The 24,063-nt window shown below is 46.5% G+C and overlaps 1 protein-coding gene and 1 non-coding gene across 4 annotated transcripts; both read right to left on the bottom strand.

The window, feature by feature from the left end:
- Positions 1 to 2,242: 2,242 nt before the first annotated feature.
- On the bottom strand, positions 2,243 to 19,249 carry TEKT1 (tektin 1). 3 transcript variants are annotated; one of them, XM_059998756.1, is made up of 8 exons: positions 18,381 to 18,587; positions 16,871 to 17,077; positions 13,453 to 13,618; positions 11,208 to 11,336; positions 10,536 to 10,679; positions 8,136 to 8,358; positions 2,995 to 3,191; positions 2,243 to 2,557 (listed from the first exon to the last, which is right to left on the bottom strand). In XM_059998756.1, exons 2-8 carry the CDS (start codon positions 17,058 to 17,060, stop codon positions 2,350 to 2,352), a joined length of 1,257 nt encoding a protein of 418 aa, XP_059854739.1. In that variant the 5' UTR covers positions 17,061 to 17,077; positions 18,381 to 18,587; the 3' UTR covers positions 2,243 to 2,349. The 3 variants fall into 3 exon arrangements, with proteins under 3 accessions (XP_059854739.1, XP_059854738.1, XP_059854740.1); XM_059998755.1 differs by lacking the exon at positions 18,381 to 18,587 and adding an exon at positions 18,606 to 19,249 and having other exon boundaries at positions 2,261 to 2,557; XM_059998757.1 differs by lacking the exons at positions 16,871 to 17,077; positions 18,381 to 18,587 and adding an exon at positions 13,710 to 13,729 and having other exon boundaries at positions 2,267 to 2,557.
- TRNAD-GUC (transfer RNA aspartic acid (anticodon GUC)) lies at positions 9,707 to 9,778 on the bottom strand. Its single transcript has one exon. It is a non-coding gene; the product is annotated as a tRNA-Asp (tRNA).
- Positions 19,250 to 24,063: the final 4,814 nt, after the last annotated feature.

Raw genomic sequence — 24,063 nt, forward strand, 5'->3', positions numbered from 1 at the left:
ATTTTCTTTCCAAAGACATCCTGAGATAAGATAAGCATCTTTCAAAAATCGGCATCTACACTTCTTGACTTCCTCCAATCCTCTATTGAAATTGCCTTTGGCAAAGTGTCATTGGGGATTGCCCAGCTGCCAGACCTAGAGGATGTTTTCCTTTCTTGGCCTACGCTGGAGCGTTTGACCCGCTGACCACCAGTGCCTCCGAACATTCTCCTCCTGTGGCACCTGTGATGCTACGCTTTTCTGGCTTCCTTCAGCCCCTCGGAGGTTCTGTCTTAGCCTGCTGGTTGGTCCGGTTCTTCGCTCAACCGGGAAGTACTGGTGTCTTCCGGGGCTCAGGCCCAGACCCCTCCTCCGAGCTCTTCAAACTCTCACGCGCTGCTTGGCTTCCACTGCCGCCTGTCTGCAGATGTCTCCCCGCCCTCTGGCTGCCGCTGGACCTTCCTCCCCACCACAGGGTCCTCGCCCTCAACGTGTGAGCTCGTCACCTTCACTCCCCGACCCCCACCCTCACTGCCCAGCCCTCTGCCTCCCACATTCCCTCTCAGCAAAAAAGGCGCCCCGATGCACTCTGATACCCAAGCCAGAAACCGGGGAGCCGTCCTTGGCCCCTCTCCCTCCCTCGCCCTGTATATCCAAGCGGTCCCCAAGCCCCGGAAGCCCTAGACTGTCCGGACTCTGTCCCTCCTCTGCTTGCTGCCCCCCACCCCCCGGAAGGGCTCTGTGTGAAGCGCTTCTCATGGGTTATCTCACCCACAGGCGCCCTCGGCGGTGGGTGTGATGGGAGAACTTGAACTGAGCCATGTGTGACTCCAGAACCCACACTCTTAGCCACTGACTTGAATCTGTGGCGAGAACGGGAGGAATTTTTTTTTCTTTTCTTTTACTGTCACTTGAGTATTAAAAAAACCACTACGAATGATTACTACCTGGTCAGAAAACCGATGTCAGATGGTTTACATTCAGCAAAGAAAACAAAAGCCAGAAATCCTTTTCACGCGGTGGTGCGACAGGACGGCCCACTGGAAAGGCTTACCTACTGAGCCCGGGAACCTCGCCTTCCTCTTTCCCAGGCTGGCAATCCCGAGACTAAGGTCTGAATGGATCTGAGTGCCTGCCCCCCCCCCCCCAAGTAAGGGCACCTGTGACTTGTTTTCGCTCCCTCGTGCTGCAGCATGAGGCCCGATCAAGCCTTGCCTGAATTTCTCGTCTGGCCTTTTATCGACTTCTAGTGATTAAAGAGTCCAGGGCCCCGAGTCAGTAACCATGACCCCAGAAAACAGCAACCTGGCTCACCCGCTCCCCAACCCCTAACTTCCTAAGAGCTGAAGGGCCCTTGGGTCCTATCCCTCCTCTTTCATTTTGTTACTGACACAGGTTAATCAACAGAAATCAAGAAGAAGTCAGATAAGAGACAGGCGAGGCTTTACTGGGATTAGCGCTGCAGCACGAGGGAGTGAAAGCAAGTAACAGGTGCCTTTGCTCGCTCCCCGAGGGGGCTCAAGCTGCTTCCTTAAATGGGTAACAATGGGGGTGGGTCAGTGGGTTGGGACAGACGGCTGGCTTAGGTGGTCTGCCCAGCCCCCTTGGTGGTGCCTTGGGCAGGGATCATGCTCAGTTCCCTGTTTTTGTTCCCGGCACCTCAGAAATAGCAGTTGGTTTGTGGCCTTTTTGTGCAGAGTTATTTTTAGGCCCTTCTAGTTTCTTTGTATTCTGTTGCTCGGGGAGATGTTTGCTCAGGTGCAATCACTCCACTAGAGGGTCTCAGGTCCCAGCCTGTCTCAATTTCACCTGAGAGAAAGAGGCCCAGAGAGACGCCCACAGGTGTTGGGAAGGCTTACGGGGGTGGGGTGGGGGAGACTCCCGACCCAGGGCTGCTCCTCTCTCATCTAAGTTCCGTATGAACTGAACATGCATCCCGTGGACCAGCCAGGGGTCTAAGTCAGCAACCACCACATTGTTTTCTAGGGAAAAGGAATCTTGAGGGCCAGGAGAAGTGTTCGCCGGTCCTCTCCTGAGTAAGATGGGCATGGTCTGAGTAGGGGATCCAGCCCAACTTCTGAATTGACATAAATCTGAACTAAAATGTCTTGGACCCCTCCCCCAGGCCTGAAGTCCTGTGATGAGAATGGCCTGTGCTAACTCATGGAACTTAACCCTTCAACAACCACAGCACCACTAGCAGTAGCAGAATAGAGCTTTGCACCCAAATCTCAGGCCCCGAGCAGGCCTGGAACCCCAGCCAAGGCTTTTTGGTGGGCTGACTGGAAGTTCTGCCCACCTGAAAGGAGAGTTCTGTGCTACGGTTTTATGACTCTGTTTAATGAGAGTGGCTTACTGAGAATCCAACTTTCAGCAGACAGTGTCCGGGTCGAGGTCCCCGGCCCACTTCCCGTGGTCATCCCCGCCCCTTGGAGGGATGGACTTCCTCACACGCATACACAGCACTTCGTCGATGTAGATGGTATTCTCCTTGACTTGGATCTCCTCCTGCAGGGCGAGCTGCCTGCCATTCAGGCCTCGCAGCTCTACCTGAGCTTGGGCTAACATTTCCTTTAATCTAGGAGAAGAGGAAGAACACTAGGGAATAACTTATGGCTCTACGTCACTATTTCAGGGGGAAACACGTATTCATATATTCAGCGCAGGATCCAAATTGAGGTGTCTTCCTCCTTTCTCCTCCTTAAGACAGAGATTTCAAATTGGCGGCCCTGGGCCATGTTCACAAGGCAGATAAACCCATGAACTGCCAACATTTAAAACTGTAGATTGTACCTAAACATCTGGAGTTGGACTTCAGGAAAATGTAAACATTGGGGTGCATTCCCTGCATGGCAGCAACTGGCGGGAGTTAGGAGAGACCGCCCTCTAGAAAAGAACCCCTCAAACGCGAAAGATGCAAAGGTCTTTAGGCCCGCCCGGGATCACCCACGATGACATTGCCTAACCCTGCTCACGGGCCAGGTTTAAATGGAGCCCCAGTAGCCCTGTGCCTACCTTGCGACGTTGTGGGTGATCTCATGGACCTCCTTGATCAGCCTGTGCTGTGCACCGTCGTGACACAGCTCCACATTAGGCCGATGTGTCCTGGTCTCCAGGCGTGTATGAGCCACCTTGGCAGGTCCTTCTTGGTCAAGGATGGCTTTTTCAAGAACTGCGATATTTTTCTCCTGGGAGGCAATCTCTTCCATGACCTTACAAAAAGGATTAGAGGAGGTGAGGCCAGGGTGTGTTCCTCAAAACTCAACAGCAGACACTCGTAGGAGGTTAGGAAGAGGGGACCTCCGATACCTACCCGAGCAGGACCCCAGAAAGAGTCTGATTCCTCTTCACTACAGCAGTGATTGCTCATGGGCAACGTAACTCACCCAACCCTAGAACCTCACAGAGGGAACGGACACAGGTGGCCACTGTTGCCTTCCCAGATATGTGGATTCCCTCAGCAAAGGCTGAAGGCTGCCCATTTACCTTGGTATAAAGTACCTTTGTATCATGAGCGGAATGCTGCCTATTTCCTTACCAATCCACCCACTAGTACTGTAACTGAAGGTGGGGTCCGGCTGCTCGCCGCTCAAAAACCATTAAAGAGGCCAGGTTGGTGGAAAGGAAAGTTTGCTTTATTTTGAATGCCGGCAACCAGGGGGGCGGGCGGGGAGGGCAGACGCCTGTCCAAAGGCCAACTCCCCAGCACAACCGGACGATCAGTGGGCAAGAGCTTTTATAGACGGAGGGAGGGTGCTACATGCAGAAACAGCACAGTCACCTCTGACAGTCACCTTGGTATTGGTCATCGGTGGTCTGACCAGCGTCATCTTGATTGTTTTGAGCACAATTCATCTTCAGTTCCAGGGTCGGTTTGTTCCCATTTCCTTGAGACCAATTCTCAGAATTGCGGCAGCTTATGTCATGGCTACAGTCTGATCATCATGTCGTTAACTTCTTCCATCTGCTGGGGGTTTCAGTACCTACAAGACAGCTCACAGGCTACGGCTCAGAATATTATCTACAGCCCTTGAGGAGGAACTAAAGGTCCTTGACTTTGCTTAATGACTAAACTATTATTATTTGGTCTCCTTTGACTGTTTTCCTTTGTTTCTGTATCTTCTCACTTCTCTGATTAAACTTATTCTTTGGCTCAAGTTTTTCCACAGATAGATGGCAGGCTGAGGACACAGGGGGAGGGGAGCAAGGACCATAGGGTCCTGCTCTGTTTCAGTACCAGTTCTGCCCCCTAGAAGCCTGAAGAAAGGGTGAGCAGTTTAATCCGAGTTTTGCTGGTTTCTTTGATGGTGGCTTTGTTCAAAGAAAAGATTCCTTTGAAGCTACTCGGGTTTTTAGATTAATATTTCCCTAGTTTAAAATTTTATTTCTTCCTTGTTTTTCTTTTTAAACTTCTCATCATGGGAATTTCCAAACATACATGAAGGTAGGTAGTATAATGAACCTCATGGACCCATCATCAATTTAAGCAATGATCAATACATGGCCAATCTCGTTTCATCTATAATGCCCTCTATGCACCCCTGCCATCAGCTTATTTATTTTAAAGGAACTCCCAGATATTATATCATTTCAGTCTAAAATACTTGAGTATGTGTTTCTAAGTTATAAGGACTCTTTTTTTTTCTTTTAACATAACGACAATACTTTTTATCACACACAAACGAAAGAAGGATTCTTTATTATTATCTAAAATCTAGTGTTCAAATTTCCCTCAGTGTCCTTTTTTTTTTTTCGGTAAGAGTTGGTATGTTTAAATTAGAATTCGAATGAGGTCCACACATTACATCTGGTTTTCATAATGTTTCTTTTTTTTCTTTATAAATTTATTTGTTTTTATTTTTGGCTGTGTTGGGTCTTCACTGCTGTGCGCGGGCTTTCTCTAGTTGTGGCGAGTGGGGGCTACTCTTCGTTGCAGTGCGTGGACTTCTCATTGTTGTGACTTCTCTTGTTGCAGAGCACGGGCTCTAGGCGCGTGGGCTTCAGTAGTTGTGGCACACGGGCTCAGTAGTTGTGGCTCGCAGGATCAGTAGTTGTGGCGCATGGGCTTAGTTGCTCCACGGCATGTGGGATCTTCCTGGGCCAGGGCTCGAACCCGTGTCCCCTGCATTGGCAGGCGGATTCTTAACCACTGTGCCACCAGGGAAGCCCGTCCCTACCCTTTAATTTGGAGGCCGTCGCCTCCGTTTGCCGAGCCTCTTCAGGACCGCGGAGGCTTCTGGCCAGGTGATACCCAGCTGGAGCCTTTTCTCATAGAGCCTAGGTTGGTATCTCCAGGTGGGGGCAGGGAGTCTCACCCGATTTGTTTCAGTCCATCATTTGAGCCTGTCCAGACCATTTTGGATGCTCATTTTATTTTACTTTTTAAAGACATTTATTTATTTTTAGCTGTGGCACGTGCGATCTTCGTTGCGGCATGCGGGCTCATAGTTGCGGGATCTTAGTTGCAGCATGCGTGTGGGATCTAGTTCCCCGAGCAGGGATCGAACCCGGGCCTCCTCATCGGGAGTGCGGAGTCACACCCACTGGACCATCGGGGAAGTCCCTGGATGCTCGTTTTAGATGTTGCTGCCAAGGCCTCAGCCACACAGCTCCCAGCTCCTGCAGGATCTCCTCCGGCAGGACGGGGCTTCTCACAGGCCTCTGCAAAGCCCAGCTTCTTGCCTCTTCTCTTACGGTGGGGACCCTCCTCCCCGCTGCCTTCCTATCTCAGATTCATCTTTCAAGGCCTGGACTAAGTTCTTACTCCACCAGGAAGCCTCTTGACTAGTCTTTGGCTACGTTTATCATTATTACTATTATTGTTGTTGTTGTTCCTATTATTAGCTGCTGCAGCAGCCAATTTTGATTATCTATTATATTGATTATATGTATAAACTACGTAAATGTACGTATATATGTGTGTGTGTGTGTATAAAATCGGTATGTGCCAGGCATTGTTCTAAATATTTTATTTGGGTTGTCTAATTTTACCCTAACCAACTCTGGGAGGTGAGTACTGTTGCTGTCCCTATTTTATCAATGAGGAAACCAAGGAACAGGGAGCTTTTTTTTGTTTTGGCCGTGCAGCGTGGCATGTGCATGCAGGATCTTAGTTCCCCGACCAGGGATTGAACCTGTGCCCCCTGCAGTGGAAGTGCAGAGTCTTAACCACTGGACCGCCAGGGAAGTCCCAGGAACAGGCAGCTTAAGTGTATTATAAATGTTTTAAATTTTCTATACATTATGATGTTCTGACATCATAAAAAACCTTTCTGGCTGGGAGAAACTGCCCCTCCCTGGGCTCTTCGATACTTAGAGACGGCGAAGGACCAGCCTGAGCAGGCTTTGGATCTGCAAGCCCAGAGCTCTCCCTCCTCTCTCTGCCCTTTCAGCCCAGGAGGCCATCTTGCTCTGCCTCAGTCATCCCAGGGCCGGGTGCCAGGCACCTGGGGACCATTCCATAGCCCAGAGCCCACTGAGGTTATTCACACTAGCTGATCCTAAAGTGCTACCTTTGCCCTGCCTTGGGGGTCCTGAGGAAACCCCAATAAAGGCCGTGGCCTCCACCTTCCCCTTGCTCCTGTCATCTGCCGCCTGACCACCCTAGTGTGTTCTCCACGTGGCCCTGCGTGGGGAGCCCTGCCTCCTGTCTCTAGGACCTGTGAATACGATATAAACTTTGCTTTTTCCTGAGCCCCCTGTCTCCTTATGGCTACACTTGACTGACCATCTCATAAAAGAACACAAAACGTTAAGTAGCCTCCCCAAGATCACACAGCAAGTGTTGAAGCCCCATTTCGAACCCAGGCTGTCTGGCTCCAGGCTGTACACGCTTACCCACAAGGCTCTTCTACCTGTCGTTTTGCGGACTATTGCAGTATAACTTTTGATGACATTCTGGTTTGCCCTGCTCATCAAAGAGATAAATCTTTTCTGACAATTAGACTCTGGGCTCATGGAAGGCAAGGGAGGAATGCAGCAGAAGGACAAGGTTGTGGTAGTTGAGCAGGCCTGGGGCTAGAGCAGTGATGCACCTGCCACCTGGGGTCCCTTCCGCTCTCCATGGCTGCTTCACCATCAGTGAAAAGCAAGGAGTGGGCCAGCAGTGGCCACATCGGGTAGCTGTAGCTGTCCCAGGGTTACAGGTGAGGCGGAAGGCTCAGAGAGCTTGAGGCGTCCGCTTAAGCCACTCAGCTGGTCTGTCGCAGGACTGGAATGTGGGCCCACAGATCCTCAGTCCAAGTTCAGCCCCTGTTCCACTGGACTCTACCCAGTGTCCCTGAGCTTAGCCTGCGGATGGTCCCATATGCTCAGGATCCAGCGGTCCTTGCCGGTGAGGGACACGGGCTACAGCCGGCTTATTGGGCTCCAACTGTTAAGCATTCAGGAATTCTGCCAGACCTGTGTTAAATGGGTAACTTGAAACTGACCATGGTGGAAGAATTTACACCACAGAAATCTTCAAATTCTATACAGCAGGGGCTTTTTTTCTCCTCTGGGAGCCAGTTACCAGCAAACGGCTGGATAACCAGACAACAAGCCAGAATCCCAAAGTTGCATCTGGGTTTGGAGAAATCGGTTGCACTCAACTCACGGAACTTCAGAGTCATAAAGAACGTATAAGGGACTTCCCTGGCGGTCCAGGGGGTAAGACTCTGCACTCCCAATGCAGGGGGCCCGGGTTCAAGCCCTGGTCGGGGAACTAGATCCCACATGCATGCTGCAACCAAGAATCCACGTGCTGCAGCTAAGTCCGCATGCTGCAACTAAAAGATCCTGCACGCCGCAACGAAGGTCCCGTCTGACGCAACTAAGACCTGGCGCAGCCAAAATAAGTAAATAAAAATCAATCTTTTTTTTTTTTTTAAAAAAAGAACGTATAAGAGCATACGGTGCATCTCTATGCTCCACAGAAGGACGAACTAAGGCCCAGAGAGGGGAGACAGCCTGTTCTTTGCAGCAATGAGTACGAGAGGCCCAGAGCGGGGCCAAGGCCCGCTCCAGTCCCCCAAAGCCCAAAGCCTGCTGCTAAGATGAAGAGAGCTGAGTGACCTCTACTCCTTAGTACACAGGATCACAAGCCCTGAAGGCCATTCTAGGTTTACAGGGTAAAACCTTCGGAAGGTGCCCTTCCATGGTCCCCCCAGGGAGCTCACCTTGGCCAGATGAGCAGCCAGCTTGTCCCTGGCGTCCTTGGTCTCCTTCAGCCCATTCTTGAATGCGGTGTCCACCACGTCACATTGCCTGCTTAGGTCGTTGGCCGTCTGGGACAAGGTTCGGTCCACGAGGGCCTTCAGCGTCAGAGAGTTGTTCCTCTGCTTGTCAGCCTTCTCCACGTTGGTGTTGGAGAAGTCCATCCAGTCTTCCAGACTCACAGAGCTGAAACAGGACCCATGCATTCGTTCATAGCATGTTTGGGCTGGGTGTGTGGGTATGGCGGTAGGAGAAGCTACTGGAAACCCACAGGAAGTTAAGCCTCCCTCCACCATCAGAAGCACCTAGAACGTTTCCCCATCTCTAGGCAGAGCGAATGGTGGTCTGTCAGTGGCAATAACTGTCACTTTGGGGAAACCTACTTACTCTGTGCCAGGCTCTGGGCTGGTACTTTACAGACATCCTCTCATTTAATCCTCACGATGGCCTAGTGAGCTAACTTTCATACCCCCATTTGACAGATGAGGAAAACTGAGGCTCAGAAAGACGGAGTACCTTCGTCAAGATCACATAGGTAGAGACAATTTAAGTATCAAAGTAAATTATAATAGTAACCGATTATAACACACTGAATAAAATAGGAGAACATGAGTCCATACTGGAATGCTATAAAGAAATGAATAAATTGCTAGTTTGACAAGGAACTGCTTTATAGAACACTTGAGGAATCTCAAAATAATGTTGACTGGAAGGAAAGGGACACACGAGATACATAGTACATGATGCTATTTACTAAATGCAAAAGTAGGCACAAGAAACCTATTAGAAATCAGGAATGTGGTTCTCTTTGGGGAGCAGAGAGGAGGTATTCATCAAGAGGGGACAGGGTGGAGGTTTTGGTGTTGGTGGTAATGTTTTATTTCTTGGCCTGGTTGGTGGTTACATGGAGACTGTTTGCTGTGTGACTAGAGGCAGCCTCTGAGATGGTCCCCAGTGACCCCCTGTGTCTCCTGGCGTTCACACCTTTGTATAGTCCCCTCCCCTTGAGATGCGTGATGAACTCATTGACTCATCTCTCCTGAATAGACATAATGAGAGGTTATTTCTAGGATTAGGTTGAAAGAAAATTGTGGCTTCTGTCTTGGCTGCCCTCTCTCTCTTGCTTCCTTTTGGATGACTCGCTGTGGGAGAAGCCAGCTGCCACGTCCTGGCACAGCTCCATGGAGCAGCTCGGGTGGCAAGGCCTGTCATGACCACACGAGCCAGGTCAGAAGTGGATCCCCCTCACGGTTGTGCCTTCAGATGAGACTGCAGCCCCAGCAGACCCCTGGACTACAACCTCATAAGATGTGAGCCAGAGGCGCCCAGCTGAGCCGTGCCTGTGCTCCTGACCCACAGAAGCTGGGAGGTAACACACGTTTATTGTTTTCAAGCTGCTAAGTTTTGGGGTAACTTGTTATACAGCAAAAGAGAACTAAGACAATGATAAGTCGTTAAACTGTTTACTATTATTTGTGCATTTTTCTTTTCTTTCTTTTTTCTTGGCTGCACCACATGGCTTGTGGGATCTTAGTTCCCCGACCAGGGATTGAACCCGGGCCCCGGCAGTGACAGTGCCAAGTCCTAACCACTGGACCACCAGGGAACTCTTGTGCAGTTTTCTATATGTATGTGTTACTTCAAAAAGAACGTTTTAAAGATTAGAATGAGTTAGGTCTGTGATGTAATGTTACTTGAAAAATGTAAGTTAGATGTTACAGAAAAGGTACATGGTACGATCCCATTTTTGTAAAGAAACAAAATTTATTGGTGTAGGTGAGTGTATACATATGTTTGTAAGAACATAGAGATAACACTGGTTATCTCAGGGGGTGTAATGATAGAAAGGAGTACACATGGGGAAATTAGTAACTTGCCCTTTCTACATTTTTAAATTCTTTTACTTGTTAAAAATGCAAATAGGTAAATGAATAAATTTGAAAGGTTTAAAGATTTTATATCAGGGACTTCCCTGGCGGTCCAGTGGTTAAGACTCTGCGCTTCCACTGCAGGGGGCGTGGGTTCAAACTCTGGTCGGGGAACTAAGATCCCGCATGCTGTACAGTATGGCCCCCCCCACCCCCCAATTTTTTTTATATCAGACTTTCTTAAAGGGGGGGCAACCCGGAGGACCGAGGCGCCTGTGGGTCCTGTGTCAGGGTACTCACTGCTCAGCGCCCGCTTTTGCCCCAAGCCTGCCTCTTCCCAGCTCTCAGCCTGCATTCAGGATGATGTGCTAGGTCCTGCCTGCCTCTCTGAGAAGCACTACGATGACACGCAGCAGGGAGGAGGACACGCAGCAGGGAGGAGGACACGCAGCAGGGAGGAGGACAGCAGGGCCAGGCCAGCAGGGACCCACTCACTTTGCTTCAACCCTCACGACGTTCTCAGAACATTTGATGTCTGGCGAGTTGTTGTTGAGTGAGAAGCAGATATCATCAATGGTCAGGGCTGTAAACTTGTCCCGCAAGTCCTTTTCAAGACTGTACTTGGCAGCGCGGTTCAGCCTGAAGGGAGAAGGTAAACTGGGTTTCTCCCTCTGGAATGCTGAGGTGGCACCTATACCAGGTTCTTGGGACACCATGGAAAATGAAGCCAGTCTAGTGCAATATGGTGACACTTCCTCCCACCTTCCCATCCCCCCAACACACACACACACACACACACACACACACACACACACCATTAGACACTTGGTGACAAATTAACATATCCAAGCCGGGACTTCAAGATCTTCCCTCCAGATGTGACATTTTCTGATGTCACCACTGTGGCATCCTGTTTGTGAGAGGTCAGCTCCAGTGTCCTCCAGTTTACAATCAGGGGTGAAATCTGGCCGCACCCCAACCCACCACCAGAGGGTGACTGTCACGCATGAGAGGTTGTCTTGGTCTCATTCTGAGTGTTGCCGGGCCACCTTGGGGCATAGGAAGTGCTTGTAGGGTATTAAATCCCATTCTTTCTGGGCCATGGAGCACGGCCTTTTCTAGATAACGCCCAGTGGAGATGCGAGGGCAGGCCCTGCATGGCCATACCTGATCTGCTCGGACGTCTCCTCCAGGGTGCGGGTCAGCAGGGCCATCGCCCCCCGGATGATCTCCGCCTCCTTGATCAGCTCCTGCTCTACCTCATCGTGGACCAAGTCAATGCCAACTCGCTTCTCCCTGACCGAGAGAAAGGGGGATGGTCATCCCACGCGCGGAGGAAGGCAACGCAAAAGCTGCTGACTTTTAAAACTGTCTGGACAACTGGACCAGATCCATCCGGATGATGTGATGGGGGATGGACATTAGTTGGTGTCTATGCGACTTCAAAATATCCAAAACATAATGAGGAAAAATTAATCGGTGACTGATTACTTGGTCTGAAGAATCCCAGCTGGACTTTGGGCCTCAATCTGGCCATCGGTTCTGAAGCCTTTTACTTTTTACCTGTTTATTGGAAACACTGTCTTCTGACTTAGAATTTTAAAGACATGTTTCCTTCCTTGATCCTCTGACAAGGATTGAATCCACAAAGATGCTCTATAGTAACAATAGTAATAGTCATAATGATGCCAAAATTAATAGTGCCCCCGCCACTGAGCACTTACTATGAGACAAGCATCGTGCTGAGCTTTTCATGCGGATGTTCCTTCTCACGTAATCTCTCAAGTACAGGCGAGGAAACTGAGTTTCAGAGAGATTACGCAACTCACCCCCTGTCACAGAACTAACTGGGCATCACTCATGTTTTTAACCGCTTACTCCCAAAATTGATCAGTCACTGTCTGACAATTTATTCGTTTCCACCTGCATGACAGTGCTAGGGAGGAAGTCTCCACTCACCAGCTGTGTGACCTCAGGCACGCTGTATAACTTATCTGTGCCTTGGTTTCCTCATCTGTGAAATGGGCATAACTATTAGTACTTCCTAGGGCTGTGGCAAGGGACAAAGGAGATAAGAAAGCAGATGGCACTGTACCTTCCCCAGGGGAGCGTGTACTCAATCCATGTATGTCCTCTACATCCTAGTTACCCTTAGGTGTAGACTTGAGCCAACTGGATGTTGGCCTCTTTGATCACCTGCTACTTCCCTTTGCCTCACAAACTCTCTACATCTGGCTGGGAGGTTGCTGCCTGGTTGCTGCAGAGGGGGTCCTGGCTAAGCTCACTGAGGTAACAGGGTTTTCTGGGAAGGAGGAAGAGTATGGACAGAGTCACAGTGCATTTGGGAAGCCGCAAGCAGCTCAGCACCCCTAAGTACCTCTCACTGTTGGGGATGAGATATGGCCCTGGAGGGATCACTGGGGCCCCAACCATGATGGACCTTGTTTTTGAAGCTAAGAAGTTTGAATTTTATTTTGAAGGTACTAGGGCAAAGCATTGTAATGAAAGGATTTTAAGCATGGAGTGACCTGGAAAGATCTGCATTTGGGAGGGTTTGCTCAATAGCTAGTGGGGAGGATGCACTCGATTGGAGGGGGCTGTGCTGGCAGAAGGGTGCCCCACCTAGGACTGTGACAGGCATCAGGTCTGCAAATCAGCATCACCCCAGAGCAGAAAGGATCATCCTACTCATAGGACTTACAGGAGGGAAATTATAGTGAGAAGGTATGTTTGCACAGCGCTCTCTGGATTACAAAGTGCTTCCATGTGGCTCTGTGTATAGGAGCAGACTTGCCCTCTAGTAACTGTACCTGCTCTGCCTGCCCAAAATAAAGACCACCATTTCCCAGTTTCTATTGGTGTGGCCATGTGACTAAGCTCTGGTCAACGGGATACAAGTAGAAATGGTGAATGCCAAACCCTTATTATTACTACTTGTTGGCATGTAGATGTAATGGCTGGAGCTCCAGCTGCCATCGTGAATCATGAGGTAAACTTGGGAGTAAAAGCCACGCACATGGAGCAACAAGATAGTGGAGCAACACGACAGAAAAGGTCTGGAAGCCTGACACTGTGGCACACCATGCCAACCCTGAACTATCTCCAGACTCCTTAAATGTGAGAGAGAAAGAAATTATCTAAGTTCAATGTTATTTTGCCCTTTTCTGATTACCCACTGCCAAACCTAGTCCTAACTTATATTTAAGTTAGTCAAGAGCAGAGTTTAGACATGAGCCAAGTCCAGTGCTCCTCCCACTGCCCAGCACCCTGGGCATGCGAGATAATTTCAGGCTCTAAAAGAACACTTGCTCATTTGTCTCATTCTAACCCATCACCTAGCACAGTCAGCTTTTACCTCTTCGCAATTCATTGCTTACAACAGATGATTCATTAGAGGAACCTTCCCTCCTACCTGTATTCCAGACACTTCTCAGTGATGTCCAAGGGCTCTTTAAAGCTCTCCAGGGCTTTCTCCAATCTGGTCTGATAGATGAGTAGATCTTCGGTCGCGTGCACCAGCTGCTCAAGTTTGTCATCTAACTCCTTCTTCCAGAACCTGACTTCCTCAAGCCTCTGCTCTGAAGCACACAGAGAAGTCACACCAGGATTAATCTATTTCCAATGTAGCCAACTCTTAGATTAGAAACTTGAAGATTATTGTAAACCTACCCGAGATACTTTCTTTTCTTCTTAGGGTTGTGCTACTTGGGGCATTTTTACATCTCTGAGTTTATTAGAAAGAAAGAAGGAAGGAAGGAAGGAAGGAAGGAAGGAAGGAAGGAAGGAAGGAAGGGGGGAGGGAGGGAGGGAGGGAGGGAGGGAGGGAGGGAGGGAAGGAAATAAGAATATATTTCTTCTTACATTCAACATCAAATTAACCCAAAGACCATTCTAATTCACCACTCTAATTCTTCAAAACCCACTGTTTTTAATAACTTTTAATTTTGTCAAAGACACATATATTGTTTGAAAAGTCAAATAGTTTTACAAGTATTACAATTCTCTGACCCACCCCTACCCACTCCCACTTTCTGGAAGCAACCTCTTTTTAAACACTTTTAGTATTTCTTCTGGCATTTGCTTACATTGCTATTTATTCATTATCAGTTTTAAGATTACCTATTGATTTCCTATGATGAAAGATAAGAGTTTGCTCTTATACGACTTATACAACACACTTCTGATCTTTCAATCTTCCCAATATAGCTGCGTCACCATGTTGTTAAATAATAATTTAATATTTGTTTATATTATTGTAGGTATGTAAATATTATTTACACCCAAACCATGATATCATGATACTATGATAAATTTACTTTCTTATACAACTTTTAAAAAATTTTTTATTGGAGTATAGTTGATTTACAATGTTGTGTTAGTTTCAGGTGTACAGCAAAGTGAATCAGTTATACATATACATATATCCACTCCTTTTTTAGATTCTTTTCCCATATAGGCCATTACAGAGTACTGAGTAGAGTTCCCTGTGCTACACAGCAGGTTCTTATTAGTTATCTATTTTATATAAAGTAGTGTGTATATGTCAGTTCCAATCTCCCAGTTTATCCCTCCCCCCCCATCCTCTGGTAACCATAAGTTTGTTTTCTACATCTGTGACTCTATTTCTGTTTTGTAACTAAGTTCATTTGTTAGACTCCACATATAAGTGATATCATATGATAATCTGTCTTTCTGTGTCTGACTTACTTCACTCAATATGACAATCTCTAGACAACCATGTTGCTGCAAATGGCATTATTTCATTCTTTTTTATGGCTGAGTAATATTCCATTGTGTATATATATACCACATCTCCTTTATCCATTCATCTGTCAATGGACATTTAGGTTGCTTCCATGTCCTGGCTATTGTAAATAGTGCTGCAATGAACATTGGGATGCATATATCCTTTCAGATTATGGTTTTGTCCAGATATATCCCCAAGAGTGGGATTGCTGGATCATATGGTAGTTCTATTTTTAGTTTTTTGAGGAACTTCCATATTGTTCTCCATAGTGGCTGTACCAATTTACATTCCTGCCAACAGTGTAGGAGGGTTTGGAACGCCTATAGGTACTGAGCCTCCCAGATGGATCCTCTAATTTTGTCTTTTCTCTCCTGTTTTCTATGTAGCTCTTTGTCTTTTTTTTCTACTTTCTGGAGACATTTCAACACTATCTTTCAACCCTTCTTTTGACTTAAAAAAATATTCTGCTCTCATATTTTTAATTTCCAAGAACACTTTCTTGTTCTCTGAATGTTCTCTTTTTTAAGAGTCTTCTTGTTCCATAGATGCAATGTCTTTTCTAAGTTCCCTGAGGATCTTAAAGTGTTATTTTTTCTTTTGCTCTGTGTACTTTCTTTAGTTTTGTTTGTTTCAGTGTTTGCCATTTTAGAACCTTCCCTCACATGTTTGGTGATCCTCATCTGGTCATATTTGAGAATAAAATGCTAAAATACTAACTGGGAGCTCTGTCTGCAGGGACACGGCTTGTCAACCAGAATGCTTTATTGTCTAGTGTGATCAGGCCTACCTATAGGCTGGTATCAGGAGTAAGCATCAACCCATCAGGAGAAGCCTAACATGTAACCCTGCAGGCCTGAATGAAGTTTTGGTTTATTGGAGGTTGAAAACTAGCAGCCCTTAGACCAGGTTTTGTTTATAGATGTGTTTGTTCATCCTGCCCAGTGTTATAAATATATCAAATCAATTGCTAGCATTTAAAAAGTGGGTAAAATTCCAGCTTTTCTAAAAAAAAAAAAAAAAAATCAGCGAACTCGGCAACACTGGGCCCATATTCTTTCTTGGGAAAAAATGGGTTGAAATTGATGGAGCACATGTTCTCCAGGAACCCTCAGTCCCCACCACTCCCTATTGTCTTAGGGGTCTTATTCAAACCCTTATGTTACCTGCCCAACTCTGATAGACTGTTGAGTTTGTGACCTCTGGTTCATCACTTTTTGGCATTTGAGACTTTTGTTTGTTTCATCTTATTTTTATTCTTGTTTTGCTTATTTAAGGGCCCCACCTTTTACATTGTGTTCGTAGGAATGGGATTGTCAAGAGAGCATTACTCTTTCTTTAAGATTCAGCTCAGGGCTTCCCTGGTGGCACAGTGGTTGAGAATCTGCCTGCCAATGCAGGGGACATGGGTTCGAGCCCTGGCCTGGGAAGATCCCACATGCCGCGGAGCAACTAGGCCCGTGAGCCACAACTACTGAGCCTGCGCGTCTGGAGCCTGTGCTCCGCAACAAGAGAGGCCGCGACAGTGAGAGGCCCCCACTCGCCGCAACTAGAGAAAGCCCTTGCACAGAAATGAAGACCCAACACAGCCAAAAACAATAAAAAAAAAAAACAAACAAAAAAACTCAGCTCAAGTGTTCCCTCTAGGAGGTCTTCCCCAATTCTCCAGGCAGACTCCGCCCTCACTTCTGTATCCCTTCCCCCAGCTCCTATCTAGTTATATTTTGATTATTCATTTTTCTATCTTTCTCCTCCTCAATCCAGGAGCCCCTCAAAAACTGAGGCTCTGATCATCCTCTGTGATATTCCCAGGGCTTAGTCCATAGATGCTCTTAGACGCTCAACAGATATGTATCGAATCAGTAAAAGAATGGCTGATGAATGGCTGAAAATCAGACTGGGTTACCATGTCTCTACCTTAGGGCAGTGAACTTAAAGACAGAGCCCAGAGAATACACATGTTTCTCCCTAATATTTCAAGATAATACGTTGCCATTCCTGAACATGAAATGCAAATGACAGTATCACCATACCTCAACAGTATCATCCAAACATGTTCCCAAATATACCAAATATGTTATCTTACCTAGTTTCTTGTTCACATCGCTTTGAGATTTTCTTGTGGTCTTTTCAATTTCATTCACAAGCCTCTGGCTTTCTGCCACCAGGCGTTCGGACCGGGACCTTTGGGCCTCTGCTCTGTGGTATTGGTTCTTGTTAGCAATGTGCCACTCTGAGGGCAAGAACTTGGGTGGATGTTGTAGTAGTTTGGCCATTTGAGGTTTCTAAAGTCCTGAGCAAAAGCAGAATTTTTTTTTTTTTAGATTCATTGAAAGCAAGTTGTCCTTTTTTTAATGTCAGTTTTTATTAAAGTGTGACATTCAGACCAAAAGGTACATAAATCATAATCTGTACACAAAATGAAAACCTCTGTACAGCCAGCACCCAGATCAAGAAATAAGCATTACCAGCACCTTACGTCTCTTTCTGATCACTATTCTTCACCCCCTCCCCCCAACAGTAACCACTATTCCAACTTTTAACACTATAAATTAGTTTTGGTATTTTTGAACTTAATATAAATGGAATCACTATGTACTCGTTCATATGTGACTTCTTTTTGCTCAGCCTTATGCTTGTAAGACTTATCAGTACTGTTCATATACTTGTAGTCTGTTCATTCTCATTCCTGTGTAATATACCATTGCATGATTATACCAAAATTTGTCTCTCTTTTCTGCTGTTTATGGATATTTGGGTTTCCAGTTTGGTGCTATTATGAGAATGCTATGAATATTCTCATTTAGAGACAATGTGTTTTTTGGTGAACATATGCTCGCATTTTTATAATGCATTAGAATTGCTGGGTCATAAGGCAGTGTTCAGTTTTAGTAGGTATTGCCAAACAGATGAACCCAGACATGTTTTCTTAAAAAAAAAAAAAGAACAACTGTGACATCTGTAAACTGACAGCTGGGTATTGAGCCTGTTCAGCAGATGAAAGAAACAAAACCTTCCCAGGACAAAGAAAAGGAGAGAACAAGAAGAGGAACACATGAGGAGGCAGCAGGCAGAGACCAGCAGCAGCAGAAAGACCAACATTTCCCCACCTCATCTGCACACAGCTCTGACTGTGAGAACTGCCGTCCTCAGACAGGGCTAAAAACTGCCCCCACCAACATCTCACCCAAAATATATACCTGACCGCCTGCTCTTAAAGGCTTCTGGATCTCTGAAGTCCTTCAAACATACAAGGAGAGACCCGGAGTCAGAGCTTGACCAGGCTGAGCCCCAGGCCACCCGGCTCCCTCTGACAACACGGGGTCTCCTAGTCCAGTCCCTCCTATGGCTTCGGCCAAGTGTGAGTGTGGGGCTCAAAACTTAACCCAAGATTTCTGGATAAGTCTGAGTAGCTCTCAGAGAAATCTAAATTAGGGCTGAGGTCGAAATTAAACCTAAATTCGGGCTGATACCAATGGGCACAAGGTATTGGGTAGGTCTGTGCGCTGCAGTTAAGGGTTGGTGGTGTGGGGCCGGGGTTTACCCTCAGCGCCACAAAAAACCACTACACAACTTCGGGATGGGAGCCTCCTTACCCCAACCGGAGCTCCGGGTTCTTGCAGAACTGGGCTGTAAACAGCGCAGTCTCCATGGCAACCGGAGACGCGTCACCAGGGCAAAAGGGGCGGGGTCTGCCGCGAAGCTGCTTTTTCCTCAGAAGGCTCTAGGCAGGCGCGAGTTCTGTGATTTCCCCCAGCGCCGGGGACAAGGGGATGTGGCCTGGGAGCGCTCAGGCCAGATGCTCGGCTATCTCAACCTACCACGAAGACGCGGGACACCAAGCTGGGAGTCAGGAGACCTGCAACTGGCCTTGGTCCTGCTGCGGGCTGGGCCACCTCGGGCCGCACTGCTCTCACTGGGTCCCGGACTCCCCAGGTGTACAGCGATGTTGGGCTGGACGATGGCTTCAGGTCCTCGCAGCCGCAGGCCGTCCCGGGACCACTAAGCCACAAGCCCGGCGCTGCGTGGAGTTAGCCACGAGAGATTCCTGGGGTTGCCCGGGCCGCGAGGAATTAATAGGAGGAGATAGGAGGCGGGGTCGGGTCTCGCATCCTGGGCCCGCCCCTCAGCTTCCGGCCGGGGGCGGTGGCCGAACTCAGGCTAGGACTCAGGAGTAATTTTTCCATCTAGAAAATGAGTGGATTGGAGCTCTCAAACTAAGAGTACAGTGCTCGGAATATGTTCTTTATGGTTGTAGTGCTGGTAAAAAAAAAAAAAAAAACACTTCCGCACAGCCTGGAACACAGAAAATGGGTATTCAAATCTCCCGCCCTATGCCAAACTTGCAGCTCCACCTTTCACACCCCACAATCGAAGGCAACCTCCAAGAACAACCAATCAGAGGAGGCTTTGCCTCGTGGAGCCCGACCCCCTAACATCTCTTGATTCTTTTGTTAGCGTCCTGAAGGCCCACGAGGCGTCATGAATATTAAACAGGCCGCCTGTCCAGTGGCGTCTGGAGGAGCTCGTGTTGCATATTCATATTCCCCATCCCTCAGAGAAGGGGCTATTTAAGGAGCGAAGTGGCCTCGCCCGCCACCCGCACACCAGCGGGAGAGTCGCCAGCCTTGGCTACCAATGGGTATTCAGGGCCTGGAGCCCGGGTTTCCCACTAAGGGAAGGCGAGCCGGCGGGAATGGGCCAGAGTCCCAGCCCCAGCAATGCATTCCAAGGACACCTGAAGAAGGTGGTCTGGCTCCTGAGCGTGCGGGGCAGCTGGGCCTCGGGGGAGGTGCTCGCTGGTGGGCGTCCTCTCCTACTTAGGCGAGAAGAAGGGGCGGCATCCTGATGGAGCAACCCTGAATGACCCCTGTGGTTACCTTTGGAGGCCCCGACCCTGGCGTCCCCGCACCTCAGGTTACAGAAGGGGAAATTTCTTGGACCTGTTGGGAACATGATACAATTGGCCAAAGTACATGAAATTAGCTATATGAATTATGATCATAGGTCACCATTGTATTTTGCATCCGTATACAAATTTAATCCTCTCCCCCTTCCCCACGGCATGGAGAGGGATAGAAAAACCTTGAGACCCTCACCGAAGAACTAATGCTTGTAGTTGAGTCCAGCCAGCTGGACTCTCTTCTGCTGGTTTTGCTCTCTGAAAGGCCTAAATTTGGATGCTGTTGCATCTCTTGATATACTTAAAAAAAAACCCACTCTGCAACTATTTATTATTTATTTACCTTAATTAATTAAAAATTTACACAATTTTGATGGGCTTCCCTGGTGGCGCAGTGGTTGAGAGTCCGCCTGCTGATGCAGGGGACACGGGTTTGTGCCCCGGTCCGGGAAGATCCCACATGCCGGCTGGGTCTGTGAGCCATGGCCGCTGAGCCTGCGCGTCCGGAGCCTGTGCTCTGCAACGGGAGAGGCCACAGCAGTGAGAGGCCCGCGTACCGCAAAAAAAAAAAAAAAAAATCAGGTATTATGAACTTCTTGTTTAACTTTCCTACAGTGCTACCATGACCCTTGAACTGACCCATGACCCTAGCTGCAGGACTAGGACTAACTCTTACTCTGCCCAGAGTGCCTAGCCTCACTGCACATATAGTGTGTGCCCAATAAATGCATACTGAACGAATGTGCTCTAGTCAGTTGAACTGTCCAGCCGTTATGAGACTGAGCAGCATTGACATAAGAATGCAGCTCTCCTAAGTGGAAGGGAGATGTCTGAGAACACCCTGTTGCCTAAATTAATATCAGGAAACAAGCTACTCAGTAAAAGAACGCAATGTGCCAGCTCTGATTTATGTTACCCAATCACTGCTTGCTTACTTCTTATTAAGTACCATTTTATTCTATATAGGAAAAGCTATGGAAAACAGATTCTCTTTTTATGCTTGCTTTTGTTCTCCTACCAAGAGTCGATTTAATTATAAAGATGTGACAAAGATTATTATACATTTATGGATCCCAATCATTAAAAAGCTAAAATACTTTAAGACCTTAGAAAGCATACAATTTGAGTGTAATTTAAAGAAATTGCCCCTCATGATTACCTATTTGGGGCTTGTGAAAATCAGCAAAGGATGCTACTGCATTGTTCTTTGTCCCATACTCCTCTTATTTTGATGTACGTTTCAGATAGCTTAGATACATCTTAAGAGTTCTATTCCTTCAAACTTTTAAAGTATTCAGTGTATACGGTACTAGAGTTTCTACTCACCTTGATTCCATTTTGCATGAAAGAATTTTGGAAAGCCACTTTGGTAGTTTTTAAGCCTATAGGTTTACTTTTGAATTTTTGAGTTATCCTTTAAGAGAATCTGATTCTTGGAACTGCAAGGAACTTGAACAATTATCTGGTCCAATCTGATGCTGAAATATCCTCTATAGCAGATATAGAGGATGCCAAATCATTGTCCAGTGCTTGAACTCTCCCAGTGATGGGGAACTCATCACCTTTCAAGGCAGTCCTTCTTTGGATGCAGCTGTTCAATTTTCCCAACATCATTTATTGAAGAGCCTGCCCTTTCCCCATTGTATATTCTTGGCTCCTTTGTCATATGTGCGAGTTTACTTCTTGGCTCTCTTCTTTCCACTGATCCATGTCTCTATTTTTATTCCAATACCACATTCTGTTTGATTACTATAGCTTTGTAATATAGTTTGAAATCAGGGAATGTGATACCTCCAGCTTTATTCTTCTTTCTCAAGATTGCTTTAGCTATTTGGGAGCTTTTATGGTTCCATAAAAGTTTTTGGATTGTTTGTTGTACTTCTGTGAAAAAATGCCTTTGGAATTTTGATAGGGATTGCACTGAATCTGTGTATTGCTTTGGGTAGCACAGACATTTTAACAATATTAATTCTTCCAACCCATGAGCATGGAATATCTTTTCATTTATTTGTGTCTTCTTCAATTTCTTTCATTAATGTCTTGTAGTTTTCAATATACACATCTTTCACCTCCTTGGTTAAATTTATTTCTAGGTATTTTATTCTTTTTGATGCAATTGTAAATGGGACTATTTTCTTAATTTCTCTTTCTGATAGTTCATTATTAGTGTATAATAATATAAGGAACACAACAGGTTTTTGTGTATTGATTTTGTATACTACAACTTAATAATGTTCTGTAATGACTGTTTCTTTTTTCAGTTTTAATATCTTTTATCAAGGTATAGTTGATTTATAGTGTGTTAATTTCTGCTGTACAGCAAAGTGACTCAGTTATACATATATATATACATTCTTTTCTAATATTCCTTTCCATTATGGTTTGTCATAGAATATTGAATATAGTTCTCTGTGCTGTACAGTAGGACCTTGTTGTTCATTCTATATATAAAAGCTTCCATCTGCTAACCCCAAACTCCCCCTCCATCCCTCCCTCAACCCCTTCCTCCTTGGCAACCACCAGGCTGTTCTCTACGTATAATGACTATGTCCTAATGTTCTATTTAAAAGTACAGTTCAGGACGTGAAACATATGTTTATTGTTTATAAATATCTATCTACTAGCATTTACATGGGCCAAGCAAAATCTGATTGAGCCAAACCCTGGAAAATGTAATTATACTTATCCTTTTACTATATTGTCATGGCTTCGTGCTCCTGATAATTTTAATGGTATCTGCTATTGAATCTTGGCAGGCACCATTGAGTATTTCTCAGAATGTGGGCAACTCTCCAGTAATCTGCATCAGAACCCCCCAGGAATGCTTGTTAAAGTATGGATTCTCAGTCCCCAGCCCAGACCTGCTGGATCAGAACTTAAGTTTAAGAAACGCTGCACCTTTGTGGGGCCTGCTGTGTCCTACCAGTGGTCTTCCCTTGGGTTTCACTTTTCCACAGGAAACAGAACATAAACCTCAAATTGTCTTTGCACTTGGACCCGTTCCCTTTGTTGATCTGATACAAGAATAGCTTTCTGTGCTGCAACAGTGAGCTTGTTGAATAGATCCCTTGTATTTTAGGAGAGGAAATTTAGTGCTTCATTGCTCACCATCCCTACTGGCCCGGGTAACTCTAAGGATAAACTAGCTTGGGTTTCACCCTGGAGGATTAACATTTCATAGAGCACACAAAGCCCCATGAAAGTCAAGATGAGGCAGAGCAAAGTGTGCACTGGCTTCTTTGTGTGGTTGGTTTCTTGTCTTTAGCCATTTGTCAGGCACAGCAGCTGAAGGTGCTGAATTGGATGAGGTAGTAAATTCAAGAGTCAAACCAGCTGCCAGATGCTCCCTGGAGGCTTCCTGGAGGGTGCAGCAAAGGCTGCTAACCCACCTCCTGCCCTTTTCGCAATTATCTCCACACCTGGGATTGCAGGAAAGAAAAAAATGTTTCCTCTACTCTCTTATATTCAGTATCTTGGTACGTGCAAACTAAACTGACAAAGTTTAGCAGAAGAAAAGGCATACGATTTTTATTGATGTTAATATTTTTGTGTGCACAGGAGCTTCACAATAAAAGAAGTGAAAACTCAAAGAAGCAGCTAGACTTGAGGCTTATATACCATTTTAACAAAGGGCAATAAATTGTGAAGAAGTGACTAGACAAAAGTAAGGAAATGTGAGCTTCTAAGGGTGATAAATTCTGGGAAAGTGACTAGGGAACGTATGGGGAAACTAATGGAAAATAAGGGTTATTTAAGTAAGGTCTGTTTATACAGGTTCATCTTGGTGTGACCCCAGTCTCTGGTGAAAAGAGTTAGTTTCTTCTTCCTGGTACAGAGGGACACCTTCCTCCAAGGAAAATTTATGCCCTACTTTTAGGCAGATAAAGGGAGGGCAGAGAACTTTTCCTGCATCTGTTGTTTCTCAGTTACCTCCAGCTCCGAATAATCCTTATGCCAATGTGGCATATTTTAGGGTGGCATATTCTGATCCCCTTCAGGATCATCAGCACATCCAGCTGGGGAGAAGTCGGACAGAAACTGGCACAAAAGGATGATTTCAGGCAGTTTCTTTGAGTTCTAACTGCGTCCCCTGTGCAGAGCAATTGGCCTGGGCCCTGTGAGGCCTGCTCTCCCTGCTCCATCAGAATTGCTGTGGACTAATTTGAGAGCAGCCCTCTGAACCCAGAGGAACCATAAGAGTGAGATTGATGTGCCCACCAGGTAGAACAGCTCTGCAGGAAGGTAGATTCTTAGACGGAGAAAACCAAGCCTCATAGTTCAAAGGACTGAGAATTAAATCATAAGTAATTTTTTTTAAAGTTTTGTAAAATATGTGGATAAGCCATATCTTCAAATGAGCCTAATACTATTAATAA

The sequence above is a fragment of the Delphinus delphis genome, chromosome 19, assembly GCF_949987515.2.
Source record: "Delphinus delphis chromosome 19, mDelDel1.2, whole genome shotgun sequence".
NCBI lineage: Eukaryota > Metazoa > Chordata > Mammalia > Artiodactyla > Delphinidae > Delphinus > Delphinus delphis.

Coding starts and splice junctions, on each gene's coding strand:
- TEKT1 (XM_059998756.1), bottom strand. CDS start 17,060: ATGGCCAAACTACTACAACATCCACCCAAGTTCTTGCCCTCAGAGTGG. Junction 11,337..13,452: donor GAGAAGTGTCTGGAATACAG/GTAGGAGGGAAG, acceptor TCTCTCGGTCAG/GGAGAAGCGAGTTGGCATTG. Junction 8,359..10,535: donor GTCGTGAGGGTTGAAGCAAA/GTGAGTGGGTCC, acceptor GTCCTGTTTCAG/CTCTGTGAGTCTGGAAGACT.